Source organism: Lissotriton helveticus, chromosome 11 (genome assembly GCF_964261635.1).
Source record: "Lissotriton helveticus chromosome 11, aLisHel1.1, whole genome shotgun sequence".
Classification (NCBI taxonomy): Eukaryota; Metazoa; Chordata; class Amphibia; order Caudata; family Salamandridae; genus Lissotriton; species Lissotriton helveticus.
Window position 1 is genome coordinate 487,956,594 of NC_136072.1, and position 25,114 is coordinate 487,981,707.

Here is a 25,114-nt window from a genome sequence, read left to right on the forward strand (position 1 = left end):
TTGTCCTCCGATTTAAAAATCTTGGAAGAATGTTATCAAAGCTGGACTAGACTTATCAGGGATCTTAGAGAGACTAAGAACAACTACATAAAATATTTTAAATGGTTCACCCAATCTGAGGGAGAATAAGAGATTCAGGCTGCAGCCGGGTTGTGCTGGAGTCCTATGGTCACCATAAAGAGGAGGTAAGCAGGCAAACTGTTTGGCAGCCAACGTCGGTAGTAGGAGTTCCTGCAGGGCGGTGATGTGGGGAGGGGGAGGGGCAGGGTGGGGGGTAGTAATGTATGGATTACGGAGTTTAACAGGTAAGTAAACAAATAAATAAAACAAATCTTGTTGCATGCACTGCATCACAATATGTGATGCAGTGCGCACAACAAAATTCTTTTTATTTATTTATATGTTTACTTACCTGTTAAACTCCGTAATCCATACATTACTACCCCCACCCTGCCCCTCCCCACGTCACCGCCCTGCAGGAACTCCTACTACCGACCGCGGCTGCTGTTTGGGGGAAGAACACCCTAGAGGTGACATGTCTAACACCTACCTTCCCAGGAGGCTTAATTTCCCCAATCTGCCACAGTCAGGTAAGCTATTGTCCCCCCTCCCCTGCCCCCCCCCCCCCCACCGGCCCTCCACTGTGTCAAACATTTACAGAATGTAAATGGACTAGAGAAGGCAAATACTCAGATGAGGAAGGTGTAATAACAGGTACCTGTGGGAGTGTTAATGTGCAAGCTGCCCTCAAAAGGTTACTTGCTAGGAAAAATATACAAAATATGGCACTTTGTGCAGTCAATGACCACACTTTCTTTTCTGAGTATTTCAACCTATTTCTCAGAGACGCAGGAAGTGTCTGAGTTTCCAGTATGGTATATTAGACCACAACGAAAAATAGATTGAGGATTACTACGCTCACTAGGGTGAACAGTTGAGACCGGAGAACATTGACGTTAAGCCTGCCAAATGCCAGTAGCTAAATAATGCAGCAGTGGAGAAATTTCACCCAATAAATAAACTGCCAAATACTGCAATCGTCACCGGTCTTGACGAACTGTATAAACCCAATTTTAGGTTGTGCTATGAGGTGTCCAGCTGCAAATTTATTGACTAAAACTCTTTATTTATTTTGGAATTACACTAAAGAGTAACCATCAATGTATAGCAATATAAACCTGTGCATAGCACGTTTCACAACAATGCACGCTTGCTTAGAGCTGTACAGAGTGCTGGATAAACTTCAGGATAGGTGCCTGTATGAAGAAAAACTTGTGCTTTTGTGAGCAAACCAAGGGATGAATATCTTCAGCTTGGGGGTAGGTTAGTTATGGGATTTGACCAGTGAGTTAGATTATGACTAACACATAGTTGAATGAGTTTCAGCATGACCAAGACTTACTCGTTTTAGTTATCCATAATATGTATTCAATATGAAAGTCAAAGCTATCACCTTCAAAGTTTTTATATAAAAATCAATTTTAACACTATAATGGATCTGATTAACCAATTTGGTGCTGCGATTGACTGCAAAAGTTATAAAGCTATGATGGTACAACAGCCTAGCATTGTTTAATCTAAAAAATGGTGGGGAATTACAACTGTTTTTGCATACAACTTTTTGTGTAGTGTTTGATAAAAGGGTACTGTATCTCCTATAAAACACTGCCTTATGGGTATTGATGGGCCTATATGCCTTTATCCGTCTAAGGACCCTATGCTGCAGTAATTGTTCTCATGCATTTTAGCCCGTTTCTAAAATTGCATGTTCAAGTATTTTTTAGTATTGAATCTTTTTTTTATTGAGCAACACAGAAGAACGGCATGTTTCATACAACCATCTGCACCAGCTCGCGCACAAGGCGGCCAAGGATATGAGAGTAGCGTACACAGAACCAATGGGAGCTCTTACTGCAAGTATTAACACAGCAAGCCGCCTACAACACTTCCTGGCCGGCCGCGTCATAAAGAATGCAATGCAGGTGCAGATGACGCCAAGATTGGAGCACAAGTAAACCGAAATAACAAAAACAGGAAGTAACAAGACCCACCCCCCACCCCCCTCCCACAACCGCCCTTCTCCTTGTCCGTAAAATACAAACAGAGTCCATAGCTGATCACTGCGCTAGTGGTCTCCATCAAGCGCGGACCGCGCTGGTCGTTTGCGCTTGTGTAGCTGTGTCTTAGGCTCTGGGAGCGGTGTGTCCGCAAGGCGCAGGTAGCGGGGGCAGCTCAGCTCACGGAATTCCCCTGTTAGCAGGGTCAAAAATGGCCTCCACAGTGCTGCAAATTCCACCCCCTTCCCTGCCTGGGCCAATGACAGCTTCTCCATTCCCAATATCGCCCACAGCCTATGTAGCCAACCCAGCTGCTGTGGGGGTTGGACGGCCCTCCAGTGTGCCACCACATTCTGTACAGCAGCCCCTAGCGCCACCGCAATAAGCCTCCCTTTTCAGGATTTTAGGGGGTACATCAAAGCGTTGGGGAGGCCCAGCAGGACGTAAGCTGGGAATCTAGGTAATTGGGTATCTAGGTGGGAGTCTATCAGGTCCAGGATTGAGGTCCAGTAAGGCTGGAGGTGGACACAGCTCCAAAGCAGGTGCTCCAACGTTCCAAGTTCCCCACACCCCCTCCAACAGCAATCGCTAACCCGGGGGTCCCACTGATGTAGCCGTTCGGGCGTATGGTACCAGTAAGTGGCAACTTTTGTCAGTCTCAGTGAGGCCTGTGTGATGTGCAGAATGCCTGGCTCTATATTCAATTCAATTCAAATGATCTTTATTCGGATTAATACATCCATAAAAGTACATACAGAATGAGAATACATTAAAAACATTTAAGAACAACTCATACACATAAGACAATAACCAAATTAAGGTTTAGGTTAAGCAGCAAGATGACTTAAAGTGCATAATATAATTTGTAAAGTGCATAGTACCTAATACTAACGAGTATTAATTCATCAATATCCACAGTTGCCCAATATAGAAATATCTCATAAAATCATTCAATATTACTACTGTTTAGTAACTGATACTCATATATGTGAACCAGCATGACTCTGTTATCCATTATCCAGTTTCCATGGTTGCCCTAGATTTTACACAGGCTTTTATAAAACAGCTAACAGAGTAAATAACATCATCCAAATGCAGCATTTGCAAAAATTGTAGAGCAGGAGTAGATTCCCGTAGATTATATTTACATAAAATTGGTCTTAAATATTGACATGTATACAATTTGTAGTGGCCACAAAAGAAGAAATAATGCAATAAATTTTGTCGTCCACCTAAAGAACAGGGACAATCCAGTTCTTCTAGATTTTTATTGTAGCCAATGGGGAAGCTAAGCAAATAAACTAAGCTTCCCTCCCGGAACCTAAATAGAAGACTCCGGATCCATCTACCTATTGGCAATGTCAAATATCTAATAAATCTATTAGGATTATCAGCATCTGGGTCACAAATGCGTGAATATTTCATGACCACAGGTTTACTAGATTCTGATCTCATCCTTTCCTCAGTATATACCTCCAAAAGTGCCCGTTTAATGCTGTTTTTATGGGCGGGTACAATTAAGTCAGGGGAACTAAATAAAGATCCCAGTCCCACCTGTTGCAGGCTAGTTTTGACTGCTTTTAACCAAGGTATATGTTGAGATCTATCACTAGACAAACAATCAGATATAATACTACGAGTCAGTGTTGCTGCAGGGTTTAACCAGATTTTGATCCAGAATAGGACAGGCCTTGACTTTATAAAATCAGCAATATATGGCAGCCTCAATTCATTATGGCAAATCAAAGTGGGAGCACAGGGGACTCCCCCTAGCACCCTCCTACAGAATCTGTTTTCTGCCACCTGAAGGGCCGAGCTGTTACAATATCCCCATACTTCTGCACCGTAAGTCCCAGTAGGTCGACATTGGGTACGGTAGATGGAAAGAAGAGGGGTAACAACATCAGCCAGTTTCGGTTGGCGAAGGGATAGGATCGAGTTAATCGACTTGCAAATTTTATTACTTGCAGAGACTACATGTTGCTGCCATGAGCCTGAGTTAGAAAATGTCAACCCTAAATAAGGGAAAGTGCTGGTGCATTTTAAAATATTATTCCCAGATTTAATGGATGCAATGTTATACTTCTTTGGTCCGCAATTCATTATAAAAGATTTTTTAAAATTGGTATTTAAACCAAGATCATACATAAAGGCAACAAAGCCGGAGATTAAAATGCGTAATGCATTCGGCGTACGCCCCATCAATACGGCATCATCCGCATAGAGAAGAGTAGTGATGGGTGAGCCGTTTATTATGGGGACATCCTTAACAATCTCACTCAAAGTGTTGCTTAGCCTATTAATATATAAAATAAAAAGCAATGGGGCGAGTACGCAGCCCTGTCTAACACCTCTACTAATAGGGATGTCATCAGACAGATCGCCATCATTATTAATTCGCACTCGTGCTTTTAAATCCCTATGTAAATAAGAAAGGAAATAAACCAGTGAATCGTCCAAACCATAGTCAAGCAAAACTGACCACAACCTAGAACGGTTAACAAAATCAAACGCAGAACTCAAGTCCATGAAACCTAAATAAAGAGGGGATTTTTTAACAATAATATATTTAGCCATAATCAGGTTTAGGTTTAAGCATTGTTCTATGGTGCCCACCTTACTTCTAAAACCCAATTGACTACAGTGTAGGATATTGTTTTCTTCAGCCCAATCCCTTATCCTACTGAAGATTACTCTTCCCAAAACTTTTAACGTATTGTCGATTAGTGAAATCGGGCGGTAGCAAGCGGGATCCGACCTATCGCCTTTCTTAAAAATAGGCACGATGACACTATTCGACCAGGATTCGGGGATTGAGCTGTCATTTAGGTTATTAAATAGGTTGCATAAAAGAGGAGCCCAAAAATTAGTTTCCGATTTTATTTGGTCGATGGAGAGGCCATCAGGACCCGGAGCTTTATTGCTAGCACTATCAGAGATTGCGTCCTCGACCTCCAATAATGAAAAAGTCAAGGGTTCATCACTAAGGGATGGATGGACCGTGTCTGAGGGAGTAACTGGTGCGGCATAAATTTGGGAGAAATGATCTACCCATGCCTCGCCCGTTATATTACTGGTAATTTGGCTGGTATTTGAGCCAAATGATCTTAACGACTTGACTTCTTTCCAGAATCCCATTGAGTCCTTCAGTTTGGCGGTGTGCGTGAGTGATTCCCAATGTTTGATTACCAGGGTTTCAGATCTAATATATAAGACCCTTTTATATTGTGATCTTAATGTTCTCACAAGTTGAGGATCCCTCGGGGTGGTGTTAAGTGCATCCCTCAAATCCCTGTTGGCCTTAGAGCAGGAGGTATCAAACCATCGGGGTCCCTGCAGGATGTTCTGCCTAACAGGTTTAGATGATTCAATTTTGATTGCCCTACATAGATCGCCAAAAGCGCCAACCACCTCATTGCCAGGACTTGTATGCGACAGGCAAGTTCCAACTGTCTCAGGGTATTTTTTAATTACTCTGGAAAGTATCCCTTTATTGTCAGCTCCCTTCCATGCTAGTCTCAATCTATCGGTTGATAGAGCTAGGTTTAAAGGACCTACATCTGATTTCGCTGCAACCCTTGAGGTCTGGGGATTGTATATGTTAACTTTAAGCGGGTAGTGATCACTGTATGCAGAACAGACGACTTCAGCTTTTAAGGTTATTTCACTTAGCTCAGGACATGTGAAAATATAATCAATCGTAGAGGCACAGCCCTGACCTATGAAAGTGGGGGTTAATACATTGTTTATACCTGTACCTGCAAATTCCATAGCATTAACTAAGTCATGAGAAGCTATAAAATCTTTCAATTCTGCCCCATTCTTGCATATTGGGTTATGGCGATACAAGTGTGCATTAAAATCCCCTCCGATGCAAATACCATCGAAAGATCCATGCTTTTTCCCCCCCATAATTTCATCAATAAAATTAAACAATAATATAAAATTGCCATTAGGGCGACTAACAAAATCATTATTGTAAAAATTTATGATACATAGTTTCAATCTGTTAATGTACTTGATGGCCATAAAACAGCAGATACCTGGTGTTGGGATCAATTTAGTATGCACCCCGCATTTTATCTTGGACCAAATAGATAGTCCCCCACTAGGTCGACCCATGGGTGACGGCAGAGCCTTAAGATTATAGCAACAGAAGCCCTCAATTGTTGAAGACATTGTACTCCATGTTTCTTGTAGCAACAATATGTCACAATTATTGTCAACCCACTTAAGCCACTCCGGAATTTTCAATTTGGAATTTAGGCCAGCTATATTCCAGCTAACAATAGACAATACTGAGTCCAAATGTGAATAAGCAGGGGTCTGGTGTTCTTTGCTCATAGTTCTTTGAGGCGAGTTTTCCGGGGCAATCAGGAGTTCCGATACCGGAGAAGAATCGACAAAGAAAGTCGAAGATGGTCAATCTTGCATATCCAGGTCCGAAAGTGGTGCATATCTATTGTACATTTGTAATGGGGGATAGGGTTGATAAAATTGCATAGAAGGTGGGCGAAAATGCACAGGTGGTGGTTGGAAATGCATAAAAGGTGCTGGTTGTGAGTGCGTCAGTGGCACTGTAAATTGCATAGGGGGTGGGCGAGATTGAGTGGCCGGTTGTCTGTAAAAATAACTCAAGGGTAACATAGTTGCAACAGTTGGAATGGTTGAATAATTGCAATTTCTGTTTAGGAGGTTTCTTACTGTCCCAGGATTATTAAAATTGAGGACTACGCAGTCACCTTCCTTGTCCTTGCGTAAAGGGCCAACCCACGATACCCTACGCACAGATATAATCTCTCTGGAGATATCAAAACCAACACCTTTGTGTTTAGTTAGCCAGTCTATGCTCTTATTCCGCAATTGCACCCACGATTCCCCCTGATCCTCCCTCAAAGGTGGAACACCTGCTAGAACCAGAACAAAAGGACAGGCATCCGGTGGCAGATGTAATGCTGGTCCTTGATGCTTAACAGATTTAGTAGGCCCTTGGGAGCCAGTACCCACGTTGTTATTAACCGCTATCGGTTTTGAAGCTACACTTAAAATGGGTGGGCCACTATTGTTGCTTGGGACAGAGATATTAGAAGTCGATGGAATGACAGCTGTCCTAGGGGCAGGTATAGGAGTTGGTTTCGTGGATGTATTAACCTTACTCGTAGCTGGCCCCTTTCCAGTGGCTGTGGGTTTTACTGATAATTGTTCCGACAGTGGGGAGGCAGAAACAGAATTGCTTAGTGCCCCACCCGAGGCACTAAAGTTAACCTGTTTTTTCGATGACAATATATTGTTTGCATTTTCCAATTCCTTCAAAAGGCGATCTGCTCTAACTTGATCCAAGATGATTGACCCTTTCCTTTTTATTTCACCAGTTTTAACCAGGTTATCCAACCTATCAAGTCTTTTAAAAATATTATTAAACTGAGTGACCATTTGTTTTTCAATTCGATTAAAAATAGTATCGACTATGGTTTCTATCATATTTCCATTCTGTCTAGATAGATTTAAGTTATCACCCATTATTGTAGTTTGCGTCCATATATTTTTAAAGTTCCCACAGGAATTGGTGATAGATACATCAGAAAAGCTGTCCAGGTCCGCGGATTCTTTATCCTCTTTATCCTCCGTCACGCCAATTTGTACCCCCGATGTTTTATTTTTATTCCACAGACTATGCGGTGTTGGTTGGTTTTTGTGGGATACAGTCTGTTTTCTTTTATTCGCACTTAACTTGGGTGTGCCTCTTTTGCGTTTCTCCCTGCCCGGCTTGTTACTACTGAGGTCGATGATGTCCACATTAATGACGTCATCCTGCGAAGCAGTTACAATTGTAGTAACACTCTCTGTCTGGGTGAGTACCGAGGGTATCATTGTCAGTGTTGGCTTTGGCGTTGCTGCCACTGGTGATGTCGAGGCAGAAACTTGTGCTATGTAGATGACTGTATTTTCATCATCCTGAATTATGGGCACATCAACGCAGGGATATGATGGTTTTACCACGGTTATTTCTGGATTTATGTGTGCATTGATGTCACTGGAGCTACTTGTGGAAGTTATTTTATTGTTGCTAGAAGCCATAGAAAACCTTCGCTCGGTCTCCACTATTTCGTTAAAGGCGGAGTCTATCATTGACTCAAAGGAAGTAATAAGGGAAACTGAGGCGTCGGCAATCTTATTTCCTACATCATCATTCTCATTGTCGCCCATTTTAGTATCCGTAGTAAATGCTCACCTTTAATAGTGTTGTTAGAGGGGTGGCCCGCCCGTCCTCTGCAGTCCACTGACGGCCACAGACGGTCCCGCCCTTGTCCCGGTCGCTCCCGCGCGCTCCCGCGCCGCGGGAACGCTCTGTCTGCTTTATAGTGCCTGGGATAGGATGGGGGGGGCGTATCCTGCAGGGAGAGCGCCCAGGTGTGTTGCTTGTGGGCGGGCGGTCAGGCGGGCGCTCCTGGGACAGGTAGTCCTGCGCCTCCGCCTCCGCCTGCTCGCAGCCCTCACAGGATACTTTGGTTCTTCTGCTCACCCCTTACTCCTTCACAAAACGATGCGGGACCCGCGGAGCGGGTTCCGCGAGTTGCGACGTGAAATGCAGAAACGGGAGGGATTTTCTGCAAGTCTCCCCTGTCGGTCAGCAGGCAGCAACCAGTGCGCGAGGGTGAAAGTGATCCCGCTGCAGCTCCAATCCGGCAGCCTTTTTACTCCAGTCAGTTGGGGGCGTATCCTGCAGGGAGAGCGCCCAGGTGTGTTGCTTGTGGGCGGGCGGTCAGGCGGGCGCTCCTGGGACAGGTAGTCCTGCGCCTCCGCCTCCGCCTGCTCGCAGCCCTCACAGGATACTTTGGTTCTTCTGCTCACCCCTTACTCCTTCACAAAACGATGCGGGACCCGCGGAGCGGGTTCCGCGAGTTGCGACGTGAAATGCAGAAACGGGAGGGATTTTCTGCAAGTCTCCCCTGTCGGTCAGCAGGCAGCAACCAGTGCGCGAGGGTGAAAGTGATCCCTGGCTCTATAATAAACCCCTTCCCATTCCTTCCATGTGAGTAGTCGCCCTAAATCCCTCTCCCACCTAACCCTCCCCGCGTTGTAGGTATGTATGTTGGTGAGGAGCAGATGCTGGTAGAGGTCCGAGATCAGTTTTTTATCGGATGTGCGTGTCACCAGCCACTTCTCGTAAGGGGTGAGTTGGCGTTGCGCCCCGGGGCGGATCGATGGATGCAAAACCCAGTGCCGGACCTGGAGGTAGTGCAGGCGATCCCTTTCGGGTACACCATAGTCGTCTTTCACTTTTGGGAAGGGGAGAATGCCTTTGAGGTCAAACATATGTCCCACAGCTCTGCAAGGAGTCGCCCTCCAGGCCGCATGGGACCGGGTGTCGAGGCCGAGCGAGAAGTCAGGATTATCGAAGATCGGCGTCATCGGGGAGGGGAAGGAAGTAAGATTTTGCGTAACGGCCACTCTGTCCCATACATCAAGCACCGTGCTAGTGATTCTTGAGGCGTAGAGATTGGGCGGCCTATGGCAGCGCGGCAGGAACGGGATGCCTTGGAGTGGACGGCCCACCACCGCCTGGTCCTGAAAGAGCCACTGTTTGCCCGATTCTAGTTGGTGCCATTCCACCAGCGTGCGCAGCTGTGTAGCTTGAAAGTACAGCGTGAGGTCTGGCACGCCCACTCCGCCGTGTTCAGGGGGGAGTGTGGCAATCATATGCTTAAAGCGTGAGCGGCGACCGTTCCACACAAAGCGCGACAAATCCGATTGTGCCTTCTGGAGCCAACCTGCCGGAGGGCGCAGAGGGAGGGTTTGGAACACGTAAAGAATCTGGGACAGTAGGGTCATTTTGGTCGGCTGCGATCCGGCCCAGCCAGGACCGGGTGAGGTGTTTCCACCTTCTGAGTTGATCCCGGAGTCTAGCGGTTAGTCTAGTGTAATTGGCAGCCGCGGTTGCCTGCACCGTCGCGGCCAACAGGACCCCAAGATAAGGGACGGTCGAGTCCGACCATTGTAGGTCGAATTCCGCTTTGGCTTCCTCGAGGGTCTCCGGCGACAGTGATACATTCAGTGCCTCCGATTTCGCCACATTAATCTTAAAGCCCGACGCTCGCGCAAAGGCGTGGAGCTCTATAAAGAGGGCTCGTAAGGATTGCATCGGGTTGGTCAGGGATAGTAGGACATCGTCAGCATAGAGACTGATCTTGTGTGTGTCTCCGCCGAACGGGATGCCGGAAATGAGATCATGCTGCCTCACACGCTGCGCCAACGGCTCCATGTACAGCGCAAACAGGAGAGGCGAGAGCGGGCACCCCTGTCTGGTTCCCCTACCAATAGTAAACCTTGGGGAGGTGTGGCCGTTGACCGGACAGTGGCATTAGGCTGGCTGTAGCAATTAAAAATACGGTTGCGAAGGGTCTCCCCTATCCCGAACCGCTGTAGCACCGCGTCTAAATAAGGCTAGTGCACCCTATCGAAGGCCTTCTCCGCATCAATTGTGAGGAGCATACAGCCCGGTCTCGTCAGAGATCCGGCCTCGATGAGGTGAAGGACACGTCTGGTGTTCTCGCTCGTTTGTTGTTGCGGGATGAAGCCCGCTTGATCGGGCTCCACCAACTGCTGCATGTAGGGCGCCAATCGAGTTGCAAGAATGCCGGTGTATAGCTTCAGATCGATCAGGAAATCGGCCTGTATGAGCCGCAGCAAGTGGGGTCGCGCCCAGGTTTGGGTATGACGGAGATTGCTGCTTCTAGGAGGTCTGGGGGGATGGCGCCCGGCTGGTCAAATGTGTTGAATAGGTCCCGCAGCAGGGGAGCCACCTGCGGGCAAAAGGTCTTATAAAAGGCCGCTGTGTAGCCATCCGGGCCCGGGGATTTCCCCAATTTAAGGCGCAAAATCGCCGATATGACCTTCTCTAGGCATATGGGACGGTCGAGAAATGCCGCTTGCGCCTCATCTAGGGATGGCAGGGTCGCGCCCTGTAGGTAGTCATGGCCATCCAGCAGGTCAAGACGATCTGCCGCGTAGAGAGCAGCATAGTAGTCGCCGAAGGCGTCGGCAAAAGCGGAGTCTTCTGTAAGAGGGGCGGCATGGCCCGGTTGGAGGGCCCGTACATGTTGTCGCTGGCGCTGCTCCCGTAACCTGCTTGCTAACAGCTTCCCGCACCTGTCTCCTCCAGTGTAATACGCCTGCCTGAGGTGCATGGCGGCGTACTCCGCCACATCTTGGTCCAGGGCCGCCAGCATTTTCCTTTCAGTGCAAAGTTGGCGCCACGCCCGTGCTGCCCCCGTGCGCTGGTGCATTTGCTCCAGTTCCGCCACCCGTCTGGTGAGTTCGGCTCGTTTCTGCGCGCGCTCCCTATTAGCCGTGGCGATGGAGATAAATTCACCGCGGAGGACCGCCTTAAGGGCCGCCCATTGCGTAGCTCTAGAGGTGTCCTCGTTGGCGTTATGCGTGAGAAACTGAGCGATCACCGTTTTGATCCGCTCCAGTGTGGTTGGAGTCTGCAGGAGACCGTCGCGAAGTCTCCAGTGCCTCTGGGGGCTGGGCACTGTAGGGATGAGGAAGGATGCCTCTATCGTCGGGTGATCGGACAGGGAAGCCGGAAGGATCTCTACGTCTCGCGCCTGAGGGACCAGATGGGACGAACACAGGAAATAATCAAGCCGCGCATATATTTTGTGGGCCGCTGAGTAGTAAGTGTACGCCGTCGCGCGCGGGTGGGCATGTCGCCATAAATCTATGAGGTCAAGGTCTGAAATGTGTGTGTGCCCCGTCACTGACAGCGCCCCGACTTGACCGGACCGCTGGCCAGAGCGGTCTGCTGTGTTCTGGAATATCAGATTAAGGTCACCCCCGAGTAGCAGGTGTGTGTGTGTTGTGGCTGTGGCTGCCTCTACAGCAGAGTGCAGGAATTTCCTGCCCCTCGTTGGGAGCATAAAGAGAGCCCACCAGTAATGTCTGACCTGCTACCTGGAATCGGTGGACCAGCAACCTACCCTTGATTTCCGCCTCCTTCTGCAAGACCCTCCCGCAAAAAGACTTGGCCACTAATATTGCAACTCCAGCCACCTTTGTGTGCGCTGACGAAAAGAACTGCCATGGGAAGGATCGGGACTTGAGCCTATGCTGGTCTTTGGGCACTAGGTGTGTTTCCTGTAGGAGGCAGATGTCTGCCCTCAAGTGTTCTAGGAAGGATAGGACAGCCCTGCGCTTGATGGGATTGTTAAGCCCTCGCACGTTGAGGGAGAGCACAGTCAGGGAACGTGTCATTCTAAGTGAGCTACTTGTGAAGCCTGGCCCACAAACGTCCGGAACGTAGTCCGTCCGCAGTCTGCGCGGGGCGGCCCGAAGTGCCGGAGTATGGACCCAAAGTTACGGGGACAAGGAGAACCCCCCTTCCCCCCCCCTCCAACCCCAACATACCCCAAAAATAACTCCCTCGCCCTCCCCTCCCCCCCTCCTGCAATCCCCAAACTAGTAAGAAACATAGTCCCAGTCCAGTTGGTCCACACAGGGCTGTGGTAGTGGTGTTTGTGTGGGTCATATCCGATGGCAGCCTCTCCGGCCCCCCGCCGCCCCCCTCCCCCACCGCACAGCTAGTGCATGCGTTGAGAGCAATCTCCCCGACAAAGGTCCAGATTACTCGGAGGGAGAGGTTTCTTTGGCTACTTCAGCCACCGCTGTTGCTCGTTCCTGTGTGATAACAGAAGCATACGCTTTAGGCGATGTGCTGGGGAACGTCTGCGGCGCACTGTCTGCCAACCCCCTCGGGACGGTTCCTGTGAAGGTCGCGGGGGGGTTCATCTTCTTCCTGGTCAAGGCCCAGGAGGGTGCAGGTGTCTTGAAGTGAACGCAGTTGGTGTAGCCGCCCGTTCCATTTGAATATAAGTCTGAATGGGTGGCCCCAGGAGTAGGGGACCTCCTGCTGTCGTAAGAAGTCTGTCGCTTTCTTGAAGTCCTTACGCTTTTGCAGGGTAATATTGGACAAGTCTTGGTATAAGGCGATGGAGTGACCCTGAAACTGGAGAGGTTGCGACCGCCGGGCTTCACGAAGAATCCGCTCTTTCAGCGGGAAGTCTGGGAGAAAGGCCAAAATGTCCGGTGGTGGGGCCGAGGCGCGTCGTGGCAGTCCAACTCTGTGCGCCCTGTCGATGCGGATGACGAAATCTGTTGGTTCCCCTAGAACACTCCTGAAAAGGGCCTGTAGGTATCCGGCGACGTCAGACCCTTCTGTTTTCTGAGGGACCCCCCGGACCCGTATGTTGTTGCGACGGGAACGATTCTCGAGGTCCTCGGCGTGGGCCTGAAGGTCAAGCTGCTGGTCTGTGAGGCGCAGGACATCTTGTTGGAGCAGCTCAATTTCGTTACTTCTGGCTTGGTCTGCTTCTTCCACGGCGACCACCCGTTCGCCAAGGCCCTCCACGTCGCGTCAGAGTTCTCGGACCTCGCCAGCCACATCCTGCTTCAAGGATTTGAAGTCCTCTCTAAGGGAGTTAAACAGCGTTTCCAAGAAGGATCTGGTGATAGGCACCTGGTCGTCCGCAGGCACAGGTGGAGGTTTTATGGGCGCCGGCGAGGGTGGATCCCTCCCAGGTTTAGGCTGGGATTTAGCCAATAGTTCAGGGAGCGTCTGGGACCCCTTCTTGCCCCTCTGTCCTGCCATGTCGTGAGCCGCTTCTAAGGCAGTCAGGTACCGGGTCCCGGGGGCACGCCGTAGAGTCAGGGGGGGGGTCGCTCCACCCCAGGTCAGCCTTCTCTTAGCTCTGTAGGTGGCCGGGTGGCAAATGCCGGCCGACCGCTTCGCAGACGTCCCGAAGACCAGTGGGGCAGGTCCAGCGCTGGTCAGTGCCCTCCTGAAGCCACTCTGGGGTCAAGAGGGTAGGAGCGGCCACTCGCCTTCCAGCTGGCTAGGTGTGCCAGGGTGGCAGCCCCCACTCCATTCAGGCACACACCACTTTGCCGGATTGCCTCCCCGTACCATATGCTATGGGCTCGTAAATTGCGAGTGTTGCCAGCCCGGGATAGCGTGCAGTGCCCAGTCCCACCTGCTCAGGCCTCCCTCGATAGCGCCACCCCGGGGGCTCGATTGTGCCCCCCGAGCCTCTGAAGGTGCCCACCACCACTCTCCTCACCTCTGCTCTCAGACGTCTGGAGACGGGCGGCCACCCCGGGCCCGGCTGCACTGCGCCGCCCTGCTCTCCTCCCGGTGGTCCCTGGTTCCACGGGGGGCCACGGGGCACCGCCCAGGTCTGGTTCAGCGAGTCGAGGGTAGGGCCGCGTGGATCGCCATGGGCAAGTCCGCCGCCGCTCCGCAAAGGCGCCCCGGTCAGCCTTTCCGGGGACCGCCGGCGTCAAGGCAGTAGGCCCAAGTCCGGGGCCTCAATTTTCACGACCGCCGGCCGGGTTTCCCTCGGTCGCCGGTCGTGTCGCGTGTAGGCCCCTCGCGGCGGGATGCCTGGCTATCACATTGTGGATACCCTGCCAGGGTATCTCACAGGGGAATACCAGGACGGGTTCCCTAAGCAAGCGCTTAGATACTGTGTCGGTGATTTGCGCTATATAAATACATGTACATTTAAATTTACATTTTACAGTGGTGCTCTGCTCCTCTGGGGTTGCCGCCACCGGGCTCACGGCGGGGGTTCAGCTGTCAGGGCCCAAGTCCAGCCCGCCGGGCCTGCGAGTCCCGGCTCCAGCCAAGCAGCAGGCCCTCTATCTTCGCGACTGCCGGCCGGGCCACCCCTGGTCCCCGGCCGAGTCGCAGGGACAGCGGCACGTCGCCTCCGCAGGGTCGCAGCCCCGAGTCCAGCGTCGGGGGCGTGGGTGGTGGGGCCCCTCGCTAGGCTCGCCGGGTATGGAGATCCCGCCTCCGGAGATCTCGGGGCCGCGGATGCTCAGGCCAGGCAGGCCCTCGGTGTTGCCGCTATGGCGGGTCGCAATCTGGCGCCGGTCCGTGCTCGAGCCCTCCAACAAGCACGCCGGTTTGTGGCTCAGTGTCGGGGCTCCGGCTGTGTTGCAGCACCCCTCCCTGTGTCTCCCTCTGCTGCTCCGGGGAGATTGGGCGGTGGCAGCGGCTTTTCAGGCGGGATCAGGCAGGGAGCCTCGGACACCTGCGTCCGATCACGCCGCCATCTTGGACACGCCCTTCAAGTATTTTTTAAAGGAAACTTTTAACCAACCCTCCCAGTGTTTAAACCCGATCAACATTGTTGGACTTTATTCATGCTGGCAAGATCTTAATACAGAATTATCTGCAGACTTTGTGAAAGGCCCTACTTCTATAATTACTCGAAGGACCCCAGTACTTGTTGCTTTTCACCCAGACTCAAAGATACACATATTGCCAGCCTTCCCCCTAACTATCGGGCAAAAGGAGTATTGAGGCGCTGCCTCTGTAACCTAAAAAACATTTTTTTAAAAAGGGTTTGGGGTGACTAAAGAGATTCCAAGTCGCCTATTTTTTAAATCTACATTGCGTACATGCTTTTCTACAGCTCTTTCAACCATCCTTCTAACAGTCAAACATTTGCTCTCACATGCGCCCAAGTTTTGTGCATTGCTTGCACGCACATCGGTCCTCTGTGAATGTACTTGACACAACGCTAAATCTATTTGGATGGATATTTTCCCCATTCCAAATGATACAACAGCCTTAACAGATTGCATACTTTGTGTGGGTCTAACAAAAAACGTATTTGACAGAAAGTTCTTGCCATGTGAGGTGTATTCACTCGTGAGCCTCTTACTATGAATTATTGATTTTATTAATATAACGGAGTATAAAAGTCATTGTTTGACACAGGCTCTTCTCTTCACAATAATTGCTACAAGCCATTTTCCAAGTGATGTCTCGTCAAAGGGTACATCTGGGGCTCCCTTTTAAAAATCAGCATTGTTATGCGCACAAGCGCATTTCTTACATGCCTCTATGTTTTGGATTGTGGAACTTTTAGTCTGTTTAGAACATCATAAGTAGTAGAAATGAACACCATTAACAGTTAGTGGCATACCCTCCACCCCTACCGTTTTTGTTGATCCGTTTTGTAGGTCATAAAACCCCATAATATATAGGTTAGAATTGAATATACACATGCTCTGTATAACGTGTTGGTTAACATCATTACTAGAGCGTTACATTTGCTATGTTTGGAGGCAGTTCTGACATCTTGACGGTTGTTCAGCTCCATAAATGCGCTGCCTTATGAGGGTGGCTAGGCTCTTGCATAATAACCGCATCAGAAGATGATTGGTCCAGAAAACCCATATCTTTGTACTCCGGTGAGTTAGGAGCGGTTATAGAGTCTTCTGCATTCATCTCTGGAGATTTTTCAGGTGGTGTTTCGTACTGGAGGGCTGTTGCAGTTCTTGATGAGGGATATCAACTGTCGCAAATCCTTGCGGCTAAGAGTTGCAGAACTCCTCATTAAAATCGGTGTTTTGACCTGTATCTTCCGAACTGCTCTGCTGTGAAGACTGCTCTATTGGCGTAGGTGTCGCCCTGAGTTAATATTTATTGATGGTGTCCTATTTGTAGCAGTTATCTTTTTAGCGATGTCGTATCTCTTCATAACAATTATGTGGCTACTTTGCTGTAGGTTTTCTGAGGATTTGACGTTGGCTGCGTAAGCAGAAACCTATGTATCCACTCCACAAAAAAGGGGTGTACTTCTCTACATCACATGATTTTCAGGGGGTGGGATTCATGGGTTAAATCTCAAACTGGTCACATGATCTTCAGAGTCCTGGTTCATGGGTGATATCAAGGATGGGCCAGATGATGCGATTAGGCCACTTGACTAAGGCAATATCGCATGACCATCTACAGGCACATGACCTCCATGGTCCTCTGACACGAGTAACACCACTACCGGGGAGTGATTCCCCCCCCCCCCCACCCCAAGGCCTGGCTACAGAAGTGACGTCACTTCCCAAGCAGGATAACTGTCATTTTTTTGTTCGATTGAAAAGTATCCTTTTAAATTACTTACTTCAATACCTTGCCAGGGGTACTGAGAGGTGTATAAATCTCCGACACAATGAAACATACGACCCTTGCCATGAAAAGCAAATAAAGACCAACAATAATGGCTCTGTAGTGGTTTCTGATTCAGAACCCACAAGACCTCTTTACCAGTCCTGAATCACCCCTTCAGGTTACAGTAAGACTCACTTTCATGTACCTTTTTTTATATATATATATATATATATATATATATATATATATATATATATATATATATATATATATATATATATATATATATATATGCATTTCTCAGTCTTACTTCTCCACAGCTCTCAAAACAGGCCGTATGTCACGGAATTTACAAGATCCAACAATATATATATATATATATATATATATATATATATATATATATATATATATATATATAGTTGGATCTTGTAAATTCCGTGACATACGGCCTGTTTTGAGAGCTGTGGAGAAGTAAGACTGAGAAATGCAATATGCCTGACACTATTTTTTATTTATTTAATTGAGCATTTACTATTAAATACTATTTGCAAAAGAAAAGCCTATGACTCTGGCCATGGAGGGATATACTAACCATGTTTTAATTTGAACATACGTAGAGTGTCCATTGCAATTCTGCAGGAGCAGTGTCGGGATTGGTCTGAGCATTCTGTTTGAATGCCTAGGCAGTGCCTGGGAGCTTGTGCATTTTCTCAACGGGGCTGGGCAACAAAGCCCAATTGAGAACATGCCTAGTGCGCATGATGATTCATTTGGCTGGCCCTAGAGGGCCGGCCAAACAGTCATGTGCACTTAGTGGATTGCAAACCACTCTTCCCTGTTCTGGTGTTAGAGCCCAGCCCTGCTTCGACTCCCGCATAGAAAAAAAAATGATAACGTCCTGTTATCATTTTATTTTTATTTTTGCACTGCTGAAATAGCAGTGGGGTGACGCTCCTCCGCGGAGGAGCTGCCACTGCTCAGAACCACTCAGCCGGCGCTGACGAATGTCTGGGATTCCAAATACCAAGGCTGCCTAGTCTTGATTCTGCCTGATGCCTCCTTTTCCACTACCATACATTACCTGTCTCTTTATTTCTCTTTTGTGGGTTTATTTTACTCCTGCTTTCTCCCTCAGTTGGTTTTTTTTCCCTTCATGCTCTTTCCCCTCCTTTCCCCTCCTTTCCTCTCCTTTCCTCATTTTGTGTCCCCTCCACCCTTATTGCTCTATGTCAAAGCTGGATTAGGGAAATTATATTCTGGTCCTCAAAAATGAGTACCGATGGACTCCACTTGTAAACCCAGCTCAAATTAAACACTGCCTACATGCAACCCTTGGGGTGCAAACAGTTTATTAGCCTACAGCAGTAGTAGAGCTACTGTATCTTATCTTAAGTGCCATTTATAAAGCGCACTGTCGCCGAAGCTTCCTGGCGCTGGAGACAGGGTGGGTGAGGAGGAAGGCGCGAGAAGCGGGCAGCCTAACTGAGGGGGGGAAAAAGATGCGTTTTTAGGAGTTTCCTGAATTTGAGAAGGGATGTGGAGGATTTGATTGAGAGGGGGAGGAGGTTCCAAAGGACGGGAGCCAGGTAGAAAAAGCGGCAGCAGCCGAATTTTTTAGTTCTGATTTTGGGGGTGAATAGCAAATCACGGTGGGCTGATCGGAGGTTATGTGACGGACAGTGAGGATGGATAAGGGTTTTGAGGAACCCAGGGCTAGGGCAGTGAAGGGCCTTGAAGGTGAGGCAGGCTACCTTGAAGGTGGATCTCTGGTCCATCGGGAGCCAATGGAGGCTTTGGAGCAGAGGCTTGGCTGATTGCCATCTGGGGGATCCGTGGATCAAGCGAGCCGCTTGATTCTGGACGACCTGGAGACGGTGCATCAGAAATTGAGGGAGGCCGTGGTAAATTGCATTGGAGAAGTCCAGACGAGAAAGTACAAGCGAAGTGACAGTCTGAGTGAGTGCCTCGGGGGGGGAGGAGGTGACGGACCTTGCGAATCCTCCGAAGTTGGTACATGCAGGAGGATACTACGGCTCCAACTTGAGCTTTGAGAGAGAGTTCGGCGTCGATGGTTATGCCCAGGCTTTTTACAGTTTTGGCTGGGATGGGGGGAGAGCCGAGCTCTGGAGGCCAGTACTGGGGGCCCCAAAATGAGTGGCTGAGTCCAGGGAGGAGGAGCTCAGTCTTACCAGGGTTTAGTTTTAATTGATTCTGGTTCATCCAGGATTGAATGTGAATCATAACTTCGTGAAATGTTTTGATGGCATGAGGTGAGTTGAGGGGGAGGATGAGTTGCAAGTCATCGGCGTAGTTAAAAACTGTAATATCCCATTTCCGAAGGGATTGGATCAGTGGCCGGAGGTATAAGTTGAAAAGGAGCGGGGAGAGGGAGGAGCCCTGGGGAACACCACAGGAGGTGAGGGATTTGTTGGCAGTGTAAGGACCCATGCGAACCGCCTGTGTTCTTCCCGTAAGGAAGGACTTGATCCACTTATGAGCTGTGCCTTGGATGCCCGCCTGTTCGACACGGTGGAGGAGGATGTTGTGATCCACCGTGTCGAACACAGCTGACAAATCCACTGTGTAAAACACACTACTCACCGTTAAATGCCAGGGACTCCATTTGAACTGTAATTCCCCTTGCTTTCTAACAGTCCTCTTTTAATCTCCCTTTTTTGGTAACGTGATATATTTAATGTAATTTCCATTATATGCTGTGAAATATGCCAATCGATACAATGCTAAGTGACGCAGCTGTTGGATAGTACATCTGCTTTCATTTTCTAAATGTGTATAATAGACACCAGACATACCTGCAATGCTTTTTCCATTGAACTCCAAATATTAGTTGTGATAAATACACACTAAAAGCTGCTTGCCTTACATCCTGCTACAGACAGCACTTCTTTCTCCCTGACTCGAGGGACTTCTAGTATCGGCCTAAGGTGCTGCAGCCTGGGATTGAACACACTTCTCTCTTTCTCTTTGTTCTTTGTCTTTCTCTTTCTTTCTTCTCTTTTTTTCTCTTTCTCGCTTTCTCGCTCTTTTTATTTCTTTCTCTTTTTCTTTCTTGCTTTTTTTCCCCACTCTCCCTCTTTTTGACCCTCTCTCTCTTTTTCACCCCTCTCTTTTTCACCCCCTCTCTCTTTTTCACCCCCTCTCTCTTTTTCACCCTCTCTTTCTTTTTGTCCCTCTCTCTCTTCTTGTCCCTCTCCCCTCTCGTTGATTTTAGATTTAAAACCGACTACGCTACATTCTTCTGTCTGTAATCCAAATCTATGAATTAGCAGGGTGCACTAATACTCTTGTTTTACTGGTCTTTGTATAACCTCAGGTTCAAAGCCTTTTATTATTCCAAAGAGCATAAATATGTTGAGTTGGCTTTTGGCTAATTGTAACGTTTGCTACATTTAGTGCGTAAACAGCCATATCACGTTTTAGCATTACAAGAGAAATGAAAGATTTTTCCTGAAACCCATTATGTTTTATTTTCTATTAGGATCTTGCAACACCCTCAAGAGATGCCACACTTGCTAAAGGAAGGTGAGTATTCTCGGTTAGCAAAGAAGCTGTTGATTGCTTTTGGGCTCAATTAAATTTCTCGATTACTGATGTTGGCAAGGGGTTAGACATAAAGAAGAAAAGCTCTAAGCTGTACAGTAGCCTGCTTGTCTTTAGGCTGTATGATTCCATGAAGCAATACATTAAAAATCTGCTTCTTTCAACAGAAAGTGGGACCATTAGGACAACGGAGGGCTTGCAAATGAACCATACAACATGGGATGCTCAGAGGAAAAAGAGAAACCCTGTAAAAGAAGAAGAAATTCTTCCCACAGAAATTGCGTCAGCAGAAGACCAACAAAACCACCCGCCATTACACATGTACCAACCGTATGAATGCTTTATATGTGACAAAAAATTCAGTCAGCTGTCCAGTGCAAGGCGGCATCAGAAATCCCACTCCGGGATAAAACCCTACAAGTGTACAGAATGCTGTCTAAGCTTTACTCAGCTTTCTTATATGCACAAGCATCAGATGACCCATTCTGGGGAGAAACCATACCAGTGTACTGAATGCTTTAAAAGTTTTACATGTAGCTCCAACCTCCAGAAGCATCACAGGACCCATACAGAGGAAAAGCCCTATGAGTGTTCTGAATGTGGTAAAAATTTCAGTCAAATGTGTAATCTAAAGAGACATGAGGAATCCCACAAAAAGAAAGCCACTCGGAGCCAGCAACTGTATCGATGTGAAGAGTGTTTAAAAAGTTTCTCCTCCAGCTCCAGTCTATATAAGCATCATAAGAGTCACACAGCGGAGACTCCTCATAGGTGTCAGAAGTGCGATAAGCGTTTCGCGTGGGCATCACAACTGATTGATCATCAGAGATCTCACACAGGAGAGAAGCCATACCCCTGTACAGAGTGCAAGAAAGGCTTCCTTTGCCAGTCTGATCTGACGAGACATCAGAGGAGCCATACTGGGGAGAAGCCGTACCCGTGTACTGAGTGCAAAAAGAGCTTTGCGCAAAACACTGATCTTTCAAAGCATCTGCTGACCCACACTGGTGAGAAACCCTATGAATGTAAGGAGTGTGGTAAGCTCTTCAGTCAGATATCAAACCTGAGGCGCCATCAGAAAAGCCACTCTCAACCACTGCTCGATTAGTGAGACAGTTCCATTATTAGAAAGTTTAATAAAAGTATCACTAGGAGCTCGAGTCTCTGAAAACAGAAGATGATCTGTACTTGACCAGAAGATTCTTGAAACCTTGACTAGGACAAAAAGAAGACCGGAAATGGACATGCTATTCCTGTTCTGTGGTGTAGCTGCAGAATCTGAGACCAAAAACCCATGTACACCATTTTGATATGATTACAAGACTTTGGTTCATGTCTTCATCGATTGATAGAATACAAAGCAATATTATTCGAATTAATACGTAAGGAGGCCCAGAAGGAATTTACAGTTGACCATAGCACCACCAATACAGATCACAACATTGAAAGATCAAAATTTCCAGAAGATGTTTGGACTGCAGCAGCTTCACCTCAACATGATTACTTTTATTGGCAATTTCCAAAATGAAGGAGATGGCATAAAACCCTTCATGATTTTTAGAATAGGAAGCATTAGAAAGAGCAAGACTAAAAAGACAGACTTCTTTCTAAAAATAAATAAAGAATCCAGCATTATGATACAAATTCTAAGGAAAGAACTCTTGATTTGTAGATTGTCCATTCTTGATTTGTAGATTGTCCATCATTCTTGATTTGTAGATTGTCCATCATTCTTGTTTACTACATACAAAATACAATTGAATGATAAAGGATGGGATTCACACTAGGTCCAGTATGGGACTGAGAGCAAGAAGGCCATCCACTCAATAAGGGAAACTGCATAGAATATACAATAATATACATAGCAACAGCGTCCCAAGAAATAGGAAAGAAATAGGAGAAAGCCAGTAAACAGACTGGAGTGATGATAAAGTAGTCAGGTAGAGAATGTCACCCATTATGCACCAATCGTAGTTGATCTGGCACACTGGCTAAAAGGAAAAGGTAATGGAGTCATCTGGGAGGAATTGCTAGAGTAGGGTTTTCATCTCTAGTCTTGAAAACCTCAAGACTAGCTTAGCTCTGCTTGATTGAGGGGGGTGGGGGGGGTGGGAGTTCACAACCTGGTAGTACATCCTGTGTATGCTTCTTTCAGGGTTCTTTTTTGCAGGGAGGAAGGAACTTCAAGTAGACGGGTACTGGTGTTAGAAGGGAGATGATGACATGCGGAAGTGACCTGTTTCTTAGAGATGGATCACATTCTTCATGTGAAAAGATTTGTAAATAATGCAGTCCACTTTCAGAATACTTCTTATTTCACTCAGTAGCTATTTTAGTGAAACCCAGGGCTTTAATTGGGGCAGGTCACACTGGTTCTCGGGCCCAGTAGTAATTATGAGTGAACATTGAAATGGGTACATATGGGGCCCTAAATGTATGTCCTTTACTGGCAAAAACACTGATCTATTTACGTACAATGAATCTAAAATAGTTAAGGTAATCTGTCGTGCCTGTATCCGAGACAAATGAGTGTAATGCACTCAAGTAAATTGGTGCGTCCTTTACAATTTATCAGACAGTAAACTTTCGCTGAAATGGTGGGATAAATGAAACTATATTTATATATATATATATGTATGTATGTATGTATGCATGTATGTATGTATGTATGTATGTGTATATATATTACCTACTGGCGGTCGCCAGTAGGTATATATAGTTAGGATTTTTTCTCGATGGGATTTTTGAAAATTCTATGTCTAATAACTTTGGCGTTTGAGGACGGAATTGGCTGAAATTTTCAGGAAAATGGAACATTTTGTTTCTGAGCAGCCCCTGCAAATTTGGGGGGGGGGTTCGTCAAGGGGGGGCCGAGAAAAAAGGGGGGTCCCAAAACGCGTTTTTCTAATGTTAATTTCCATAGGGCGGTTGGCCTCACTTTTAGCCCGAACGGCTGAATGGATTTGCACGAAACTTGGCAAAATTGTAGGGACTGGTAGCCCGATGTGCCTTTGCTAGGTCTCAATATATGTGCTCCAGTGGATTTTGAGAAATTAACGTTCAAAAAAAGATATATATCTGTAACAGCGCACCGGGCAGCGCTCCGCGTACTTTTCGCGTTACGGAGCTTTGTGAAGCGAAGCTGATTGGTTCTCCGGCATCTGTAAACATTCCAAACAGTCCGTAGCGGCCGCCATCTTGTCTCTCGGTAGGATCGAGAGACAAGAGGAGGGCAAAGCGAAGGGGCAAATGACCATAAGGGGGCATAGTAGATCCTCCCTGACCCCCTAGGTTTGATGTGGAGGTTTTAAAAGGGCCCCGCGGGGCAAAAAAAATAATAATAATAATAATCGAACGGCTGAATGGATTTGCACGAAACTTGGCAAAATTGTAGGGACTGGTAGCCCGATGTGCCTTTGCTAGGTCTCAATATATGTGCTCCAGTGGATTTTGAGAAATTGACGTTCAAAAAAAGATATATATCTGTAACAGCGCACCGGGCAGCGCTCCACTTCGCGTACTTTTCGCGTTACGGAGCTTTGTGAAGCGAAGCTGATTGGTTCTCCGGCGTCTGTAAACATTCCAAACAGTCCGTAGCGGCCGCCATCTTGTCTCTCGGTAGGATCGAGAGACAAGAGGAGGCCAAAGCGAAGGGGCAAATGACCATAAGGGGGCATAGTAGATCCTCCCTGACCCCATAGGTTTGATGTGGAGGCTTTAAAAGGGCTCCGCGGGGCAAAAAAATCGTTTTTTTGGTGGGGTGCGCCCGGTTAGCGTAACAGGAAGCGGACTGGGGAGCGTACTACAAGGAAAGAAGAATGTTTGACTTTTAACTTATTGTATGTTTATAGACTTTTTTTTAACTTTTTTTTCTGCTGAGTGACGTCTCGGCCTATCTCCACGGGATGCAGTCCCTACCATCTCGGCGTTTAAGCCCAGGGGGGCCGGTAGTGTGGGAGAGATAACATCTGTTAACGTTCGAAGTGTTGAAAAACATTGTCTGCGCCATCTTGCCTTTTTTCAAATGCCACACTTTTGTCGTGCACGGCAGCCATTTTAGATGCCTTGACCAGACCCACTCTCTGCACGCTGTCGATCCTTAGCATGGCTCCCCACCCTCGCAAGCATCTCCCCCAGGCACTGGTCACCCCCGCTCTCTGTCTTATGCATGGGCAATAAACATCCCCCCATCTGCGCTGCTCTTCCCTGAGAATCACACCCTTTGCCCGCCCGACACCTCCCTTTCGCCCTATTCACTACCGCACCCTCTGACACTCCTCTTCCTCTGTGTCTGATTGTCCAGGCCGGTCCCAGGCTATCAGCTAGCCCTGCAGATGTAGTTTATGGCCCCAGCTGTAAAGAATCACCCCTCTTCAAAGGAGTTATAGTAGATCAAGGCCCACACCCGATGAGATCCGTCACACCACACGCGTTCCTACTATCTGAAAACCATCCTGTATTGTGATTGGGGAGGGGACCGAGCCTGAAGCGGAAGATTCCAGGGATGACTCTTTGTACATCAAAGTTTTTA

General features: G+C 47.7%; 1 protein-coding gene across 1 annotated transcript; it reads left to right on the plus strand.

Moving 5' to 3' along the window:
• The first annotated feature begins 20,514 nt into the window (after positions 1-20,514).
• On the plus strand, positions 20,515-22,233 carry LOC144792909 (uncharacterized). The gene is made up of 2 exons (XM_078668112.1): positions 20,515-20,565; positions 20,751-22,233. The coding sequence occupies exons 1-2, from the start codon at positions 20,544-20,546 to the stop codon at positions 21,689-21,691; spliced, it is 963 nt and encodes a 320-aa protein (XP_078524238.1). The 5' UTR covers positions 20,515-20,543; the 3' UTR covers positions 21,692-22,233.
• Positions 22,234-25,114: the final 2,881 nt, after the last annotated feature.